Here is a 16,822-nt window from a genome sequence, read left to right as displayed (position 1 = left end):
TAGCCAGCTGTGTGGGCTTGTGGGTATTTGATTCTCCATATTTTTGTCTGAAGTGGTTGATGAAAATAGAGAGGTAGCCACTGTTGAGTGCTTACCACACGTGAGAGACGTTGCCAGTATGTTATCGTGGAAAATCGCGTTCAGTTCTCACAGTAGCCTTTTGAGGCTGGCGTATCCCTGTCTCCCAGCTGGCTGCACCGAGCTTGAGGCTGACAGCCACAGAGGCGGCACAGGCAGGAGGTAGTGCTGGGCCCTGCCCCTTGGCCAGCGCCCTCACGCTGCGTGGCGGCGTTATGAGACCTGCAGACTTGAGCAAATGGTCGTTGCTTTATTAACCTGGGATGGTGATGAAGCCACTTCCTCTGCCCCACGTGGGGGGCACGGTGTGGGTGAGGGGCGAAATCAGCTGCTGTTACAGATCTATCTCCTGTCCCACGGCAGAGCCCTCCTTGAACAAGGGCACGCAAGCAGCGTTGTAGCTGGAACCTAACAGGTGCCCGGAAGTCAGCCTGGCGGAGGAGAGTGTCTCAGGGAGCGTGCAGCCTGTGCAGGTGTCGGGAGGTGGAGCCCGCCGTGTCTGCAGCCTGCGGGGAACTGTCCGGTGTGTGGCTCGAGTGCAGAGGTGCCCAGGGTGATGCGAGTGGGGAGAGAGTCTGTGCCGGCTAAAGGGGAGCAGCGGGGGATCTCACCCCAGGCGGGGATGGGCCATGGTTCCCTGGTCACACGAGGGATACCTTTTGGTGTGGGAACGTCAGCAGGTGGACAGACTGGAGAGCCGGGAGAGTGGGTGAACACAGATGAGCAGGAGTGGAACTGGCCAGCCTGGCACGGGCTCAGATGCAAGGGGAAGGGTGCCTCCAGGGGCGTTTGGCAGTCCTGCTCGAGGAAGCAGCCATGGACATGGTTACACTTTGTTCTGATCCACAACGTCATCGTGCAGGCTGGCTGCCTGAGGGCAGCAGGCCCACAAACGTGCTGTGCTTGGGGGCCTCCGGTGGGAGTTCCGGGAGGCACGTGCTCTGTGTGTCTGAAGCTTTGCACAGAAGCCTTTGCTGCCAGGGTTTCAGACCCTCCATGCTGGAAGTGTAGGGGCCAGGGCAGGGCGGCAGGATAGCCTGCGGGGCTGAGCGTGGAGGGAGCCCTGGGTTGAGGGGAGAAAGCAGGTGTGCGCAGGGCTGGAAACACCCAGGCGGGCACGGGTGGGAAAGAGCACGTTTTCACGTGGCAACTCTCAAGGGACATGGGTGAGGATGCCCCGTGGAGGGTCGGATGTGGAGCCGGACCGCGCACTGCAGAGTTGGTGGGATGCTGGCGTCCAGCAGGGCCAAGGAGGACGTGGTGGAGGTGGGGCACCGGAGGCTGCACGAAGCTGTCCAGGTGACTGAGATGTGAGCTGAGGCAGAGGCTACCTGTGTCGCAGGCAGGAGGCAGGTCTCGGTGGTCGTGGTGACCACTGACTCCTTCCCACCGCCAGGCAAGTGTTGACTGTCGCCATCACAGAGGGAGTGGACGCCCCCCCACTGCCCCGAGTTCTCAAAGCTGCCAGGTGGACGAGCCACATTCAAACCTGGGTCTGGCCCCCATGCCGGCAGCCAGCGCGCTGCCCGGTGGGCAGGCCTCTTCTGGAAGGGCCTGGGGCACTGGGGCCCCTGCTGTGGCAGCGTGAGTGAACGCCTGTGGCCGAGTTCCAAGAGACCTCTACTGTGGACACCAGTGCTGGAATTCCCTTTGATTTTTATGGGCTGTGAAATAGTTTTCCTCTGATTTTTTCAGCATTTAAAAACAGGAGATCAGTTCTTAGTTCATCGGGTTGTGCGAATGCGGGAGGCGGCTCAGGTCTGTTTTGCTGCCGTGCCTTGTCGACCCACAGCCCCGCTACCGGTGGTTCTCAATCGTGGGGCGCATTGGAAGCCCCTGGGGAGCCTTCAGAGCAGTGCTGCCGGGCCCGCTGGGCTGGAGTGGTCGCGACCCCAGGTCACTGCGGTGGGCAGTGGAGGCCCAGCCCTCAGCCCTGCGCACACGCACGTCCCTTGGGGCCCTTGTGAGGGCGTGGCTCCTGGTTGTCGGCGGGCTCCTCGGGGGAGCGGCTTGCTGCGTTTCTAGCGCTCCGGGCCTGGTGCTGGCAGCCCTGCTGTGCTGCAGGGCCAGGGCTCCCTGTGTCGCGGCCGCGCAGGGCGGCTGTCTCCGGGCCGGGCCGGGCCAGGCCGGGCCAGCAGTCAGGGCGTGCTCGCTGGCACAGCGCCTTGCTGTCTTTCTGGAGCAAGTGCCGGAAGGTGGGGTTGTTGCGAGGCCGACAAGGAGGCCAGCCGAGGCTTCGCCTCTGGGTCTAGAGGTGGCGCTCTCAGGGCCCGGCCCCGCGCGGGTCTCTCAGGGCGCCTAGGAAGTGTCAGTGAAGGGACTTAGTGGTCGGGCGGGAAGTGTGTTTCCTCTTACACTTGTCGTTTCCTGCATTTACACAAGTGCAGTTGGATTGTTTTCACCAGCACTGCTTCCAACCGTGAGTTTTCAAGGAGTTTTCACATCAGTTTACACTATTTTCTTTGAAGCTTTTATGGGGCGTAGTTTGACAGGTAGGAGAGAAAATGCCACGGGCTGAGTTCTCAGGGCTGGGCACTGGGTCCTGTGAGTTGAGGTGTTCATCCCCTAGAGGCCCTCCTGTGTCTTCCCGCAGGTTGTGGCCGAGCACCCGGACGCACCCGCCGAGGAGATCGAGGAGCTGCTGGGGTCCCAGTGGGACCTGCTCACCGAGAAGCAGAAGGCGCGCTACCACACCAAGTTCGCCCTGCCGGCCCCTTCCCAGGCGGAAGAAGAGTCTGGTAAGCGCAGCGCTGCACCGTGTCCCTGCCTGGGTGTGGCGTGGGCGGTGGCTGCTTGGCGCCCCGCCCTTCCTAGCCCCGACCAGCCGCCAGAGTTGGGGGTCACAGGAAAGCCCTTCTGCCGGCCTTTCCTTATTCGTGGTTCCCCAGAGCCATTCCGGGCGATCCTCCCGTGTCCTGTGGACCCTCGCTTGTGCCTACTGGGCGGGCACTCCAGCCTCTGCAGCCAGTGGGGGTGTGAGGGAGCAGGAGGAAGGTGGGACCCCAGGGGGCCTCCGGGGCTGCGGGCTCACATGCTGGGCCAGGGCCAGACCAGGCCAGTGTCTCGTGGCCAGGCTGCCCTCACTCACGGGGGCCTCGCCCCCGTGGGCAGCGGCCTTGAATCCGGGGCTGTCCTGTAGGCTCAAGAGCTCGCACGGAGGAGGGCACCGTGGGCTGACCTTCAGTGTGGCTGTCCTCTGCTGCTCCTTTGCTTTGGGCCATGGCCAGAGGAGGGGCTCCACACTGTGAGCTTCAGGGAGACACGTCCCCACAGTCAGGGCGTCATCTGTGCATGCTCGGACACTGTGCTCCGGAAAATGGACCCTTCATGTAAAAACAAGTGTGACATGTTTGGGTATCAGCTTAAAATACAGAAAAATTCTGCGTCTCTCAAGGTTGAAGAGTTCTGGAGAGGCCAAAAGTAAAGTGTTTCCAGACTCACCTAACAGGAGGCCGAGGCCCGGAAGTAACTGCGTTTGCTTTGTGTGCATGAGGCCGTGCTTCTGAATCAGCGCCGTGTGTCCTGGCTCTTGTGGCCGCGCACCCAAGAGCCTGCCAGTCGTGTTCACGGATGTTTCCATTTTGACTTCAGGGCTTTCTAGATTTCCACATTGACTGTCTAATTATATTAACATAGAGTTTCATCTAACTGGTTCAGTATTTGTTTCAAATACTACAATTCAGAATGGGGGTGCGTCTAGGGTTTGTGATTTCTTTAAAAGGCGGAAGTTCACCAGACTCTTCATCAGTGTGCCAAGTGTCCCTTGTCAGTGACTGTTGACTTCAGAGTAGTCAGGTTTTCTTGAAGCCAGATTCAGTTTGCCCCTGAAGAGTCACTGTGACTTGACCGTGTCCCGTTGTGTCCTCTGGGCCGTCCTGAGTGCTCAGTAGACTGGGCACAGTGGTCCCTGCCCTGTGTGTGTCAGGTGTGTGCCGGTCGTGGGAGCATGGTGCTTAGGACGGGACGGCAGGCTGGCCTTGTGTTGGGGATTCAGACAGATGCCCATTTTGCTTCTTCCTGTGAGAAGCAAGCACTGCCTTATCCTGGTGCAGGAGGAGGTCCTTACATAAGGACCACAACTTCGCCTCCGCTGGGGGGTGTCTGTCTGTCGTGCACGTGTGCTGTGGGGCAGGCTCACCAGGTCCCACTGGCCGCCTCTCTGCAGGCCTCTTCCTGGTGCTCCCTCGAGGCCAGCCTGGTGCAGTGGCCAGGGGCAGAGCTTGTTGAGGGCTGCCCTTGGGCTGCTTATGCCAGACTGGGACTGGTAGCTGGTGAGGCCGGCACCCCAGCTATGACTCTTCTCCAAGACACCAGGCCTGGACCTGAGACGGGGCCTGTGCTTGCCTCTGCCTTGGGCTGCTGGATGCCAAGGAGCTCAGTGGCCCTGGCTGGTGTGCTGCGCCCCAGCCTGTGGTGCCCTCCCGCAAGGGGTGTGGTGAGCATCCAGGAGGGAGCCAGGAGTCTCTGCAAAGCAGTCTTGCCGGGGGGGTCCTGGATTGGTGTTAGATTAACATCGGTGTGTGCAGATTCACCGTATCTCTGGAATCTGCAGTCTTACCTTAGGTCTTGCTGTTCGAGGGTATTACTGTTGGGATTAAGTGATATTCCTGGTGCATGGCACAGTTAATCAAACATGTGGAAAGCCCTTAGTTTGCAGATGTAAATGGGGTGTTACTCCTTCAGATGCTTCTTTAAGGAAATGCAAAAAAAGTAGCAAGTTGTTTAAATTTTTGAAGTTGAACATAAATTCCACTAGCCTTTGCTCCTTTCCTTTTTTTTTAAAATTGAAGTGCAGTCAGTTACAGTGTGTCAGTCTCTGGTGCGCAGCCCAGTGTCCCAGTCATGCTCGTACGCACACATACTTGTTTTCGTATTCTTTTTCATGAAAGGTTATTACAAGATATTGAATATAGTTCCCTGTGCTCTACAGAAGAAACTTATTTTTAAACATCTATTTTTGTATATTAAATTCCACTTATGTTACTAAGTAAAGGATTTTGTCAGGAATACTGGGTTATATTTAAATTTAATGCTAATTTATTGGACATTAAATGTAACAGATACCAGTATGATAATCTCTAGATCAGATAAAGATTTCCTACTGTTCGATGTCGCAGGAAGCAGCCCCTGCAACTGGGAAGACGTGGAGACATTCGATCGGTGACACTTAGGCCCTGGAGCGGCAGGTGCTTCAGGAGGCCTGGCAGGGCCAGGCCTGCGCTGGCCGCCCAGGGTCGTGCCCGTGCTTTGCGGGGCGGCTTGTGGGGTGTTTCTCACATCAGTTTCCCCCGTCCCATTTCAAGGTCACTTAAATGGGAAAAAAAGAAACCACACAAAGAGGAGACAGGACCCTACAGAAAACGTCGAAGTGGAGGACGCACCCAGGAAAAGACTCAGGACTGACAGGCACAGTCTTCGGAAGGTAATCACGTCCCAGACTGGCATGGCTGGAGGCCCCGGGTCCCTCCCAGGGGTGCTCAGCCGGCACTGGTCAGCCTCCCTCAGGGACCCTTGGAGAAGGCCGCGGGGGAGAGCACGTTCTCCTCTGCGGGGGCCTTAGTGCCTCCAGACACCCTGAATAATGCTTGAAGTTTAGATTCAACAACGGTGCACGTGAAGTGAGTCCCGCCTGGGGGCGTGCCATTCAGGGTGCAAATGACGAGCTGACAGGAGCACACCAGAACCCACTGAGTAGCTGACTTTTCAGTAAGAAGCTGAGGAAAAGCCACTAAAGGCACTGAGCACAGATTTTATGAACTCACTCGGTTTATTAGTAATTCACGTTACTGTTCACTTCCGGGAACGCTGATCAAGCTGTGTAGGCCTGTTTGGTGCGTTGAACAAAGCGTAGGTGTAAAGGCCCAGTTCTCTATAAAGGCAGCCCAGGGCCCTGCAGTTCTGGCAGTGCCCACGGGGTCAAGGGTCAGAGGCTGCCCGGTACCTGGAGGAGAGAGAGACTGACCGAGGTTCCCACGTTGGAGGAGCTGGTGTGGGGCTGGTGCCCGTGGAGGGCGCGGGGCCTGCCCTGTGCCTGTGTGACGCGGCTCCGTCTGTTTAAACCTTCTCAGACACCCACCTAAATAACTCCGTCTGAACTGACTCTGTACCCAGCCTTTGAGTTTATGTTTATTTGATAATAGTTCTGACAAAGGAGTTGTACTCTGATTTATGGTTTTGAGTACAACCTCCATCTGTCTTTTACTGATCTAAATTAAGAAGTTCTTTCATTGTTTGATTTTGAAGGATGGAAAATAAATCTCACGTATTGCTCAAGACCTGGCCACCACATGGTTGGTCTGATTTCTTTGAAGCCATGCCTGCAGTTCAGGAGAGCAGGCAGGCCGCCCCCTTTCCCTGAGGACCTGCAGGTGGGGCTGTCAGTGACCAGGTGTCAGACAGCAGCCTGTTAGCTGAGGTTCACCTTGAGTTACCCTCGTGCTCATTCCCTGGAAACACATGCTCGCTTGCTCCTCTGGCGCCTGCTGTTGGACTGGCCTCATCGACGGTCACACTGGCTGGTCGCTTTGGAGTCTCTATGTAGAGGGTTTACCAAAAAAGCGTAGTTTTGAAACTCCAGAATTCACACAAAGTAGCTGAATAGAAATACTTTATAAACAGCTCAGGAAATAGCACGTGATTTTAAAAAGAATCAAGGTGTCTTGTTGCTTCGTACAAAGCTGGGTGAGCCCTGTCGCGTGCAATTCCCCACCTGCGCTGAGTACGTGGCTGGGCCGGGAGCATCCCAAGTGCGGTGCCCACCCCACTGGGGTCCGGCAGGTCAGGGTGGGGTGCAGACATAGGAACTCGGCCTCCGGGCTGCAGGTTGACCGAGGTGGCAGTGCTGCCCCCGGGAGGTTTATTTCAACCACATTACTCGCCTTCTGAGCACTAGATAAATGCTCATGATCCCTCTTTTTTTTTTCCTGCTATTTTTCTCTTTTGAAATGTGCTTTTTGATGACTTTGTGAGGTTTACCTGGAGCTTGTCTCAGAATTGGGAATTGTCTGTGGTGGCTCCCCGTGTAGTTGACTGGGCACCCAGGGGAGAAGGGGGCTGCCTCTGGCCCACGTCCACGCGTGCTCAGCATCTGCGTGGCCGCGCCTGCCCCCCGCCGACGTCCGCGGGAAGCGGGGTCAGCTCCGCTCAGGCAGAGAGTCCGCGCCGGCGGCGCTGACGGCTCGCGTGCAGAACACACGCTCTTCAGTCGCCTGTGTCAGTTCACGTTCGGAGATTTCTTTCCCTTTCCTCCCTTTCTCTTTTTCTCTGTTCCTCCCTCCTCTCCATCCCTTTTTTAATAACAGAGAGAGACTGTCGCTGACAAGACCGCCCGAGCAAGCTCTTGCAAGGCCACGGAGGCCGCCTCCTCTCTGAAGAGCCAAGCAGGTAATGTGGACAGCACTCCTGCCCGGGCCCTGCGCTGGGGAGACGCCCTCGGGCGGGGGCGGGGCCGGGGCGGGGGCGGGAGGGGCTCTGGCGGTTGGAAACAGACCGCTTTAACTAACAACTCAGGTAGAAGTCGCGCCGTGCCTCGGCTGGCTTCACTGACGCCGCCCTTCTGCGGACTTCTCGGCTTTATTGTTTTCAGTTTAAGTTTATATTGGAGAAGTGATTTAAACCAGAAATGTCCAGGTTTCTGATTGACGGTACCAGTTGTTGCTGTAAATCCACCCCCCCCCCCTTAGTACCCAGTCCTCCATGTGTATCAGCTAAAAGTCAAAGTAGTGACTGTTTATTGTTACTTCACGTGGTGAAGAACTAGCTTTTTAAAGTGCTTGTGAAAAAGAACTGTCAAAACAATGAAAGGGGGACTCAGGCGGCCTTTCCATTCATGGTCTTTTTGACGTATCTATCTGGTTGGTCATTAAAGCAAGCTTACCATCTCCACATCTTAATTAGAAAGGAAAATAAAATTCGGGGGAGAAAATAAGTGAAGAATGGAAATGGCTCTGTTTTCCTTATTTTGCATGAAGTGCTATACTGGTTTTTAAAAATCAGTTGAACCGACTATTAAAACAAAAGACATTTGTGAGAGTTTGAGCACTGAGTGGACATTTAACAATACAAAGTGTCGTTACTTTAAGGTGATAGAGGCATGTGGTTGTATTTGAAACCTTACGTTTTAGAAGTTCAGACGTTCTAAACCCCTCGTGGGTGGGATTCTGTGTCTGGGGTTTGCTGCAGAGGAACCGGTAAGGGATGTGGAGCCCGGTGTGGGGGAGCTGGTGTTGGCCCAGCTTGAGGTCTGGGTCAGGCGGGGGCCGCTGCAGTTCACCGTCCAGTTCCTCACCTTGATTTTTCCACAACAAAAAGTTAACCCTTTGGCATGACAGCCCAGAAAATTCATCTTTAGGAGTTCATTTTTTAGATGGGTACTTTTAGAGCAGGAGAGAGATTGAGCCACGATTTCAAACTTTACTTTACAAACCAAATTATTTCACAGCCACGAAGCATCTGTCTGACGCGTGCAAGCCCCTGAAGAAGCGGAACCGGGCCCCCCCAGCGGCACCCGTGTCTCTCGCGTTTAGCAAGAGTTCGTCTCCTTCTGCCTCCTTCACTGAGAATGAGGTAAAATAATAATAATAGTGACCAGGGCACTCATGTGAGGGCCACTTAGTTACCCGGGGTGAAGCACCACATGGTGTTCTCCACAGGCCTAGGGAGGGTGAGGTGCTCCAAGCTGGGCGACGTCACCACCTGGGAGCGAGTCACTCCCATAGCCTTTTCCAGTCACAGATGCACACGGCGTCTTTGCAAACGTGCGTGGCTGTACTTCAGTAGCGGTGCATTTGATCATGCTTGAAATTGTCTTTAAAACCTTGGTTCTGTGATTTCTCACACGGTCCCCCCAACTCTGCGACAGCCGGGCTGCCGTGGGCCATCTGTACCCCGGCGGGACGGAGAGGCCCACACGCCGTGAACGTGCTCGAGACCTCCTGGGCCAGGTGCACGGACGGCCTTCCCTGTGCATCCCAGGGCTGTGGGACCCGGCTTTGGGCCTGTAAATTCTGCCATGTTCTTAGGTCCTTAGAGGCAGAGCTCCCTGGGTGATGTGACTCCTATTTTCTGAACTTGCAGCGTGCTCTTTGCCATTCCTAAAAACGCAGCGAACAGCAGCCTCGGGATGTGGGTCTGACACCTTGTCCAGAGGGAGTTTGGGATTCTGGCTTTAGAGACTATCTGAGGAACTTACTTTCAAGTTTCAGTTTCTTGCTGTGCTGTTCGCTGTGGCCCTTCTTCTCACCGCAGACACGAGTCCTTGTTTAGAGCTTTCTGTGGGAGAGGCTGAGCTTGGGTTTTTTAGGAGTGAGACAGAGTGGGAGAGCCCTCACCCTGTGGGGTCAGAAGGTGGCACTTCTGACATGGTGTCCACCGTGGTCCCTGGGGGGCCCTGTGCTGCTCTGCTTTCTCCCCGTCTCTGGTGTCCCCGCCTGTTGGAGGGGGGCTTCCAGGCGGTGGGGTGTCTGAGCACTGAGGCCAGGGTCCCAGGCAGCCGACGAGGCACGCACACAGAGAGCTGCTCTGCACGGGGCTGCTCCAGGGGCTGGGCCGCCCGGCAGTGGTGCGTGCGGGGCTGCGGCTCCCCGAGAGCTGTAGTGCGTGCAGGCGACCAGATGTGTCTCACGTGTGGGCACACGTGAGAAGACGCAGAGATAATTCTTCACACTTCTGGGAGCTTACTGACACACGGAGAGGCCGGTTCTAATTCTGTGCAATGTAGTTGTCCTTTTCCTTTTTTTTCTTGTCTGAGTGCAGATTAGTGTCCTAGCAAGTTAACTGAAAGGTGGTGAATACTGAAAACAAAGTTGCAGTTCCTTCGCTTAAGTTGACTTTTTTGTTTAGATTTTTTGATGGGTTCTTCTTGCATCCTATTTTGGCCCACTTCCCGGCAGAGCTTCACTTGTCCTGTTGTCAGACACAACGAGGAGAAAAGCGCTGAGGGCTGAGGTCGGGCCTGCTGTCCCCAGCTGGCTGCCTGGGCTGGAGGCTGGGACAGAGCAGCGCCCGGGCGGGGGTGGCAGGGAGGCGGCGGCCTGCTCTGTCAGGTGTGCCTGGCGGTGTGACGTTGATTGTAACCAGGGTGCGGGGTACGTCTTGTGTTTCTGGCGCAGACGTTTGTTCTGAGCTTGGGAAGACTTAGGTGAAGCGTTCCTCAGTCATTAGACTTGATGGATGTTTAATTCTTTAGAACCTCAGCAGTGTATAGTTTATTAAGTACATTACAGTCACGCGCTCTTCTGCGTTGTGGCGGTGACACTTAGATCCCGCAGTGTGCACTAGGCTTTTCCATCAGGCCGCTTCTGTGCGGTGCATACGCCGCTCACGTTAGGTTCCTTTACGCAGGGTTGTACTGCCCGCTGAAAGCACCGTGGCTGAGCAGGACAAGTGTGTCTGTGTTAACACAGCGCAGCGCCCCCCACGCTAGTTCCTTTCTGCCGAGAGGCAGTGCAGTGTTAGGGAGAAACGCCCTAGACGCCTTGGGCCCTGTCTGGTGGGCACGGGGCGACTGTGGAGCTGATGTGTGGGGGGCCCACCCTGGCCCCTCATTTGGGTCACGTTTTCTCTTTTCATCACCATTGACTAAGGAATTTAAAAAAAAAAAAAGGAATTTTCATAGGGTTGGTTTTTCAAGATGTTTCAGTCATGTCTAAAGTCCCCTTAAACAAGGTGTGTGTGATAAATAAAACTTACATCAAAACAGTTATTACGTAGAAGGAGCTGCGTCACGCTGAGGAGGACAGGTCACAGCCCCACACCTGCATGACAGGCCTGGGAAGGAGCTAATGTGGTTTAAGTGTTCTGTAACTTCATTTCTTATTCCCTTAGTAGAGCGAATTCTTACTTTTTTCGCCTTCACTGGTAACAGCTTTTATGGGAGCCCACATCAGCCAAGCTGGACTTGAACTCAGCTGCTCTGTGCTGCACTTAAGTGGTGCAATATTCCAGGATGTCTGCTGCCGGCGGCGCCCGTGGGCACACTCAGTGGCATTCCTAGCACTTTCTCTCATGGAAGATGTGTGTGATCTGTTTTTTCTGGTCTTGACACACACACAATGAAGAAAACAGATAACAAATTGTAAGACCAAGGTAAGACTCCTGATCAAGGCCATTGAACCGACCACATTCATCTCATAGCAGAGACACATTCACATTCCGGTCAGCAAGGCAGATGTCACCTCGAAGGAAGGCTCTTCCACCAGGGCGTCTCGGGCCCGTGATCAGGACTCCGAACAGAAGGGTTTATCCTGTCAGAAGTCATTTTCCTCCTCTAGTTCATAGTTCACTGGATTTTTATTGAAACAGTGTCAGCATCTGTACCTTCAAAAACAAAGAGCAAACCGCACACGTTGAAAGGAGTCCCCTCACCTGTTCGTTGCTGATGGGACGTATTCAGTCCTGTAGGTAGAAACGAATTTCCAACATGAAAGGCAGGAAGACTTTTGATTCTTTTTTTTACTAAACAGTTTTACTATGACACTAGCTGCAGTAAATTTGTAGGAAAAAATGTCACTTCCAGTCTCATTGTGAACACTGAACTGCAGTCCTCTGATTCAGCAGCCGGTCTCTGGGGGACACAGTGACCAGGTTGTTCACTGGCCACTTCACGAACTGCGTCTGTAGCGCCAGCCCTTGTAGTAGGTGTTGGCCCTGGGTGACCACCCGGGGCGCTTGCAGGCAGGAAGGGCCTCTGTCCCTCTGCTCACGGGGCGGGGGCTCTCCCAGCTGACCCCTCAGACGTGTGTTACTTTTGATGAGTTTCTCATGAACACTGTGTCCTAAGCCGGAAAGCAGTGTGGCGCACGTGAAGTGCCAGGTGCCTGGCCCCTTGCAAGGACTTAGTGGTTCATTACTGTGACAATATTGGTTATAACAATAAAGTAATAAAGTCATCATCATTCCACTTTATCCGTGAGTATACATCGTGCTCTGGCATGAGAAGTGGTCCCCGGGTGGCACTGTGCACGCGGGGCGAGGTAACCCTAGTGGCAGACGCTTCGGGGCTCTGGACTGTGGCTGAGGGCTGGCGGGTGGCTCTGCTCCAGTGCAGGGGAACAGGAAGAGCTTGGCAGAGAAGTAGGAGTCTCAAGACACTAGTCACTAAATGTTAAAATGTGAAAAAAAAAAGTTCTTGTAAAACTGACCCTAGTTCAGGAAACCAGCACCCAAAGTAAAGACTCTAGCCTGAAAGGCCTTTGACGAGAATTACAAGACTGCATCTGCAGTCATAGCATGTGGATCTTGAGCGGATGCACTAGAAGTCAGCCAGGAAGCAGGCGCTTTCCTCTCCACCAAGGGTGAGACCGCGGCTGGAGGAGCAGCAGGGTTCGTGCGGGAGCGGCAGGGAGGGGCCTGTGCAGGGTCTCCCAGCTGGCGTGGGCAGCTGTCTTGGCATCCTGCAGTGGTGTCCAGCAGGGGCGGGTTGTCCCGTGCCCGGTGCGCCAGTAGAGGTCTTGCTGAGGAACAGCGTGTGGGAGCAGAGTTCCTGAGGCCCCGGGGCTTCCTGGAGGAGGTGAGTGGACACGGGCCCCTGTTGGATGAGCTCGGTCGTCCGTCCGCCTGAGCTCACTGGGCTGCATCCCGCCCCCCTGCCACGCACATGCCCGCCGTCCAGCGTCTGGGCACTGCTGCTCGTTCTCATCCTGCGGCCTCTGGGTGGCCTTTGGTTGAGGCACATTTTGCTTCCGGCGTACGTGGATTGACCCCTCCTTCCCACCATGCCTGTGCCCGGCAGGGAGGCGGCTGTGAGAGGGGACTCGAGACCCAAACATGAGGCCAGAGGTGAGAGCTCGCCCGAATTTGCAACTGTTGTGCAGATGAGAGGGCACGTGCGGGCCGTGGAGCTGCCGCCACCCGCCGCCTGGAGACCCTTGTCCTCTTGTGAGCCGCTCCCCAGTGTCCAGTGCGGATGACTTCAGGTCAGGTTGCATCTCAGGACTCTGTGCGATCTGTTCGATCTGTGTCTCCCCACTGAAAATAACCCTAGTACATTAAAGAGGATGCTCCTAAAAACCAACAAGAAACCCAAAGTTTTACTACAAGAAAGCAAAGTTTCAGAAGCATAAGGCAAAGGTGGCTTTCCCAGTGCGCGAGGGGCCGCCTGCCTGCCCGCCCTTCAGGGAGGGGTGCACTGCTTCGGGGGCATCTCTGAGGGCCCCTCCCCAGCTTTAGATGTGCCCGACTCCGTGGTTTTCGTGGGACATTCACACTGAGGCACAGGAATGTTCCAGATGGAGCGCTCAGGGACAGAGGCGCGGGGCAGGGAGAGACCCTTTCCAGAGGTTCCCGTAGTCGTGACATCAGTGCTGAGTACACCCGAGGAAAGGATGGAGAGGTGCGGGGTGTGTCACTCCCTCGGTCTCCTGGCCCCGGCCTGTTCTCCAACTTCGGACCAGAGAGGTGTGAGCCTGGCCACAGCAGGGCCAGTGCCTGCCTGATGGGGCAACTCTCACATCTACTGAGAGTCTTAGAAACGTTCTAAGGAAGAAGAGTCAGACTGTGAGTTAGCGTCTACTTCTAAAAACAAAAACGTGCTCGCATGTGGGTGTGAAGTTAGGGGTTTCGCCCTGAGGCCTGCTGTGAGTGGCAGGCGAGGGCTGTGGGTTTGCTCGTTCTGGGTGCAGCGTAGTCGTCTTTACGTAAAGGATCATTCCAGGAGCGAGAGCAGCACTTGGTGGGTGATCCTCGGATGACTTGGGTGAGGCCGCAGACAGGTGGGCGAGGAGTGGCTCCTATCTGAAAAGGATGACAGAAAATACTGCCACTGTCACTTTGGCAAGTTTACTTGACTTCTTTTCCATTTGATTTCTAACTTAACACGCTTCTGAAGCAAATCTAGCACTTTTAGTAAATTAATTCACTTTTAAGGTAGTTCTGGTCGGGTGGACGTCTACGTGGGCTGGATGAGAGCTGCCCTTACATCGTGTGAAACTGTGGACTTTGTGCTTTCACATCAGTGGTGAGGTAAGCCAGCACCTCGGCCCTTCAAAGTCTACAGACAGAAGGAGTCGTCACTGAGGACCCATTTATCTCTCAGATCGTGGGTCTGAACTAGGGTCTTTGCTGGAAGAATCGAAACATCACTTTTTTTATTTAAAAGATTTCCCAGAATGTTCCCAGATCTGTTACTGGCTTCTTATTGACTTTTTATTTAAAAGAAATATGCTGACTCCTGTATACTTTAGGATTTTTGGTCAGTGAAATTGATTTTCACCCCTTTGTGTATTGTTTTTGTTGTTTTACGTAGAATATTAGAAATTACTACTGACTTACATGCCAGTGACAGAAAGTTGACTGTGCTTAGCAGCTAGAAAACACATACCTGGTACCTCCCTCACTGCTTGTACCACCAGGTCCGGGCACCTCCACCGGCGCGGGCATCCCGAGGGAGGCCCCCAGTGGTGCTTGGGTGTTCAGGAACCGGACAGGCCTCCTCTTGTCTGGTGCCTCTGCAGCTCTGTGGTTGTCTTTTCTGGCCGGCATGTAGGTGTTGGGTTTTTGCATATAATTATTTGGCATCTGTTCTGAAGCGTGTGCTACCCACTCAGGGCGTGTTGCACCTTCCGGAAATGACCGCGGTTTGGGAGGGTGGCCCTGCCCAGCGGGTGGGTGGGCCTGGGTCGCTGAGCCTCGAGTGCTCCGGGCAGACACGGCTGTCCCTGCGGCCGCCAGCCGGGTCCCTCCCCAGCCTGTGCTCCACAGACGGCCACAGCTGGGACACAGCTGGGTTGATAGGAAATTTTAGACTCATTTTACCTGTGACGAGGACTGGCCTTGAATCTGGAACAGCAGAGCCACACGGCCCGACTGGCCATCACTTGGTTCTCACTGGCAGCTTCCAGGGCTGTTGGATCACACAGGAGCGACTGAGGTTAGAGGTGGGTTTGAGGACAGGGAGTGTTCTAGAATTTAGGGGCAGCTTGCGTCATCTGGAAGGGCTGGTTTAATAAAAGTTGCTATGAATGCAGTGTTTCAGGTGATGAATGACTAATTTCAAAGTTATTTGAATTCCACCCTAATGTTTCACTGTGATATTAACTTGGAAGACCTGTCTGAGATTAGTCTGTGGATTTTAAGCTCATTAAACCTCCTAAACACAGGCTTCTTACCACCTGTCAATCCACAGTTCTGTGTGAAGGTACTTCTGGTTCTCTGTTTCCTCCTCTGCTTTGCGTAACTTAAACATGAAAGTAATGTTGATTTATAGAAATATTTGTTGTGCAAGGTCTGTAATTGTATTTCACAAATGATGTAGAATTCAACTTGTGAAGGGATGTTTGTTAAAAGGCCTGACATCCACTGTGTGACACCGGCTGAGGTAGGAGACTGCTTTCCGGTCACAGCAGGGAGGACCTGCTGGGGAGTCACATAGTCGCTTCTAGAAGTTGTTGCACTGTGTTCCTTACTGTCACCTGGAAAACCCCCTGTAATATCACGGAGACTGCATTCTCTGCCCGTAGAGGAATGAGTCTCTAAGGCAAGCAGGAGACTCAGTGCTGTCCCAGACTGAGTAGAGAGGAGAGTGTTTTCAGACTGGAGAGAACTGGAAGCGGGGACTAAGCTGCGGGGCCGCCGGCCACGGCGTGGCTCTGGTGGAGCTGGGGCGACGGGAAGCGCTTGACGGTCCGTGCCCCTCGGGCTCCGCTTTCTCTTTCCAATGCACCCCGCTGGACGAGGAGTAGACCGTAGATGTCCCAGACTGGGACTGGGATGGTGCTGGGACCATGCGGGTGAGCGTGTCGCTTTCACGGCCGCATCTCGCAGTCAGTGCCGCTGGTGCCCGCGGAGGTGGAGCCTGCAGCCGGAGCGAGGCCCCGCTCTGCCCCAGGCGGGCGGCCATGGGGGCTTCCGAGCGAGCGGCGCTGGACCCCGCCTGTGTGCTGGCTGCGCGCTGGGCGCGGGGAGGGGCGCGGTGGGCTGGGAGTCGGGCCCCCCGCACCGTGTCATGGACTGTACTGTTGTTAAGTCCTGTATTCTGTATGTGTACCTCCAACCCCAACCAGGAAACGAGCCTCCTGTGTGTCCTTAACATTTATATTTCATTCAAAATATGTATTCAGTGTTTATTTCCTCAAAAAAGACTTTGTTAATTTAGGAAATATCTCCAAGTGGAAACGTGCTAACTTTTTCTGTAAATCTTAAATAAAAGGTGCTGTTCCTTCCTTTGACCCAGGACTGGTCTGTGTTTTCTGTCTTTCTCTCCATGCATTTTTTTCTTTCCTTTTTTTTTTTTTCCTCCAGCTTTTAACTTTGTCCCAGCCATGCTGAGGGAAGATCATGGGTTGGCGGGTCGGGCACGGGCTCCCTCCCCTGGAGCCCACTTCCAAAGCTCTTTCTTTGGGCTTCCGAGTGGCTCCTCTTCCAGTGGGGCCGGGCTGGCGGGGTCGCTCTCTCCCCATGCCCAGCTCTCCCGGCGCTGGCCACCGACTCGCTGAGACACGCAGTCCCACCTGTGACCCCGTATCTGACCCACAGGTCTGGGGCTTCACCTTCTTTCTGGGTGGTCCCTGTGGAGGAGCGGGAGGTGAGCAGGTGGAGAGGTCTCTATCCGGGCAGGCTGCCGAGCCTGAGGACCAGACCTGTAACTCAGTCCCGTTCCCACGGCTTCCTGGGGAGGGTGAGGGAGTCAAGTCTAAACAGCTACCTCTTAAGAGTGTTGAGGTCGGAAAGGTGGCCCACACAGCTGTCACCCGCCACAGACACCAGCATGGCCCACAGCTCCCTTGTAAGGAGTCAGCCGGCTCTGAGA

General features: G+C 54.8%; 1 protein-coding gene across 3 annotated transcripts in view; it reads left to right on the top strand.

Moving 5' to 3' along the window:
- The window catches only part of NSD2 (nuclear receptor binding SET domain protein 2), a 70,592-nt gene that overhangs the window by 35,559 nt on the left and 18,211 nt on the right, over positions 1-16,822 (top strand). For 2 of the 3 annotated variants that reach the window (XM_031438872.2, XM_064488776.1), the window contains 4 exons: positions 2,672-2,816; positions 5,382-5,500; positions 7,380-7,461; positions 8,519-8,643. In XM_031438872.2, the coding sequence (XP_031294732.1) occupies positions 2,672-2,816; positions 5,382-5,500; positions 7,380-7,461; positions 8,519-8,643 (471 nt within the window). Of the gene's footprint in view, positions 1-2,671; positions 2,817-5,381; positions 5,501-7,379; positions 7,462-8,518; positions 8,644-10,942; positions 16,242-16,822 lie in introns of those variants that run through there. The other variant, XM_064488781.1, reaches the window with a different exon arrangement.

The sequence above is a fragment of the Camelus dromedarius genome, chromosome 1 (assembly GCF_036321535.1).
Source record: "Camelus dromedarius isolate mCamDro1 chromosome 1, mCamDro1.pat, whole genome shotgun sequence".
In the NCBI taxonomy this organism is placed as follows: domain Eukaryota; kingdom Metazoa; phylum Chordata; class Mammalia; order Artiodactyla; family Camelidae; genus Camelus; species Camelus dromedarius.
The sequence above is the reverse complement of the archived record's forward strand: the minus strand, read 5'-3'. Positions and strand labels throughout refer to the sequence as shown.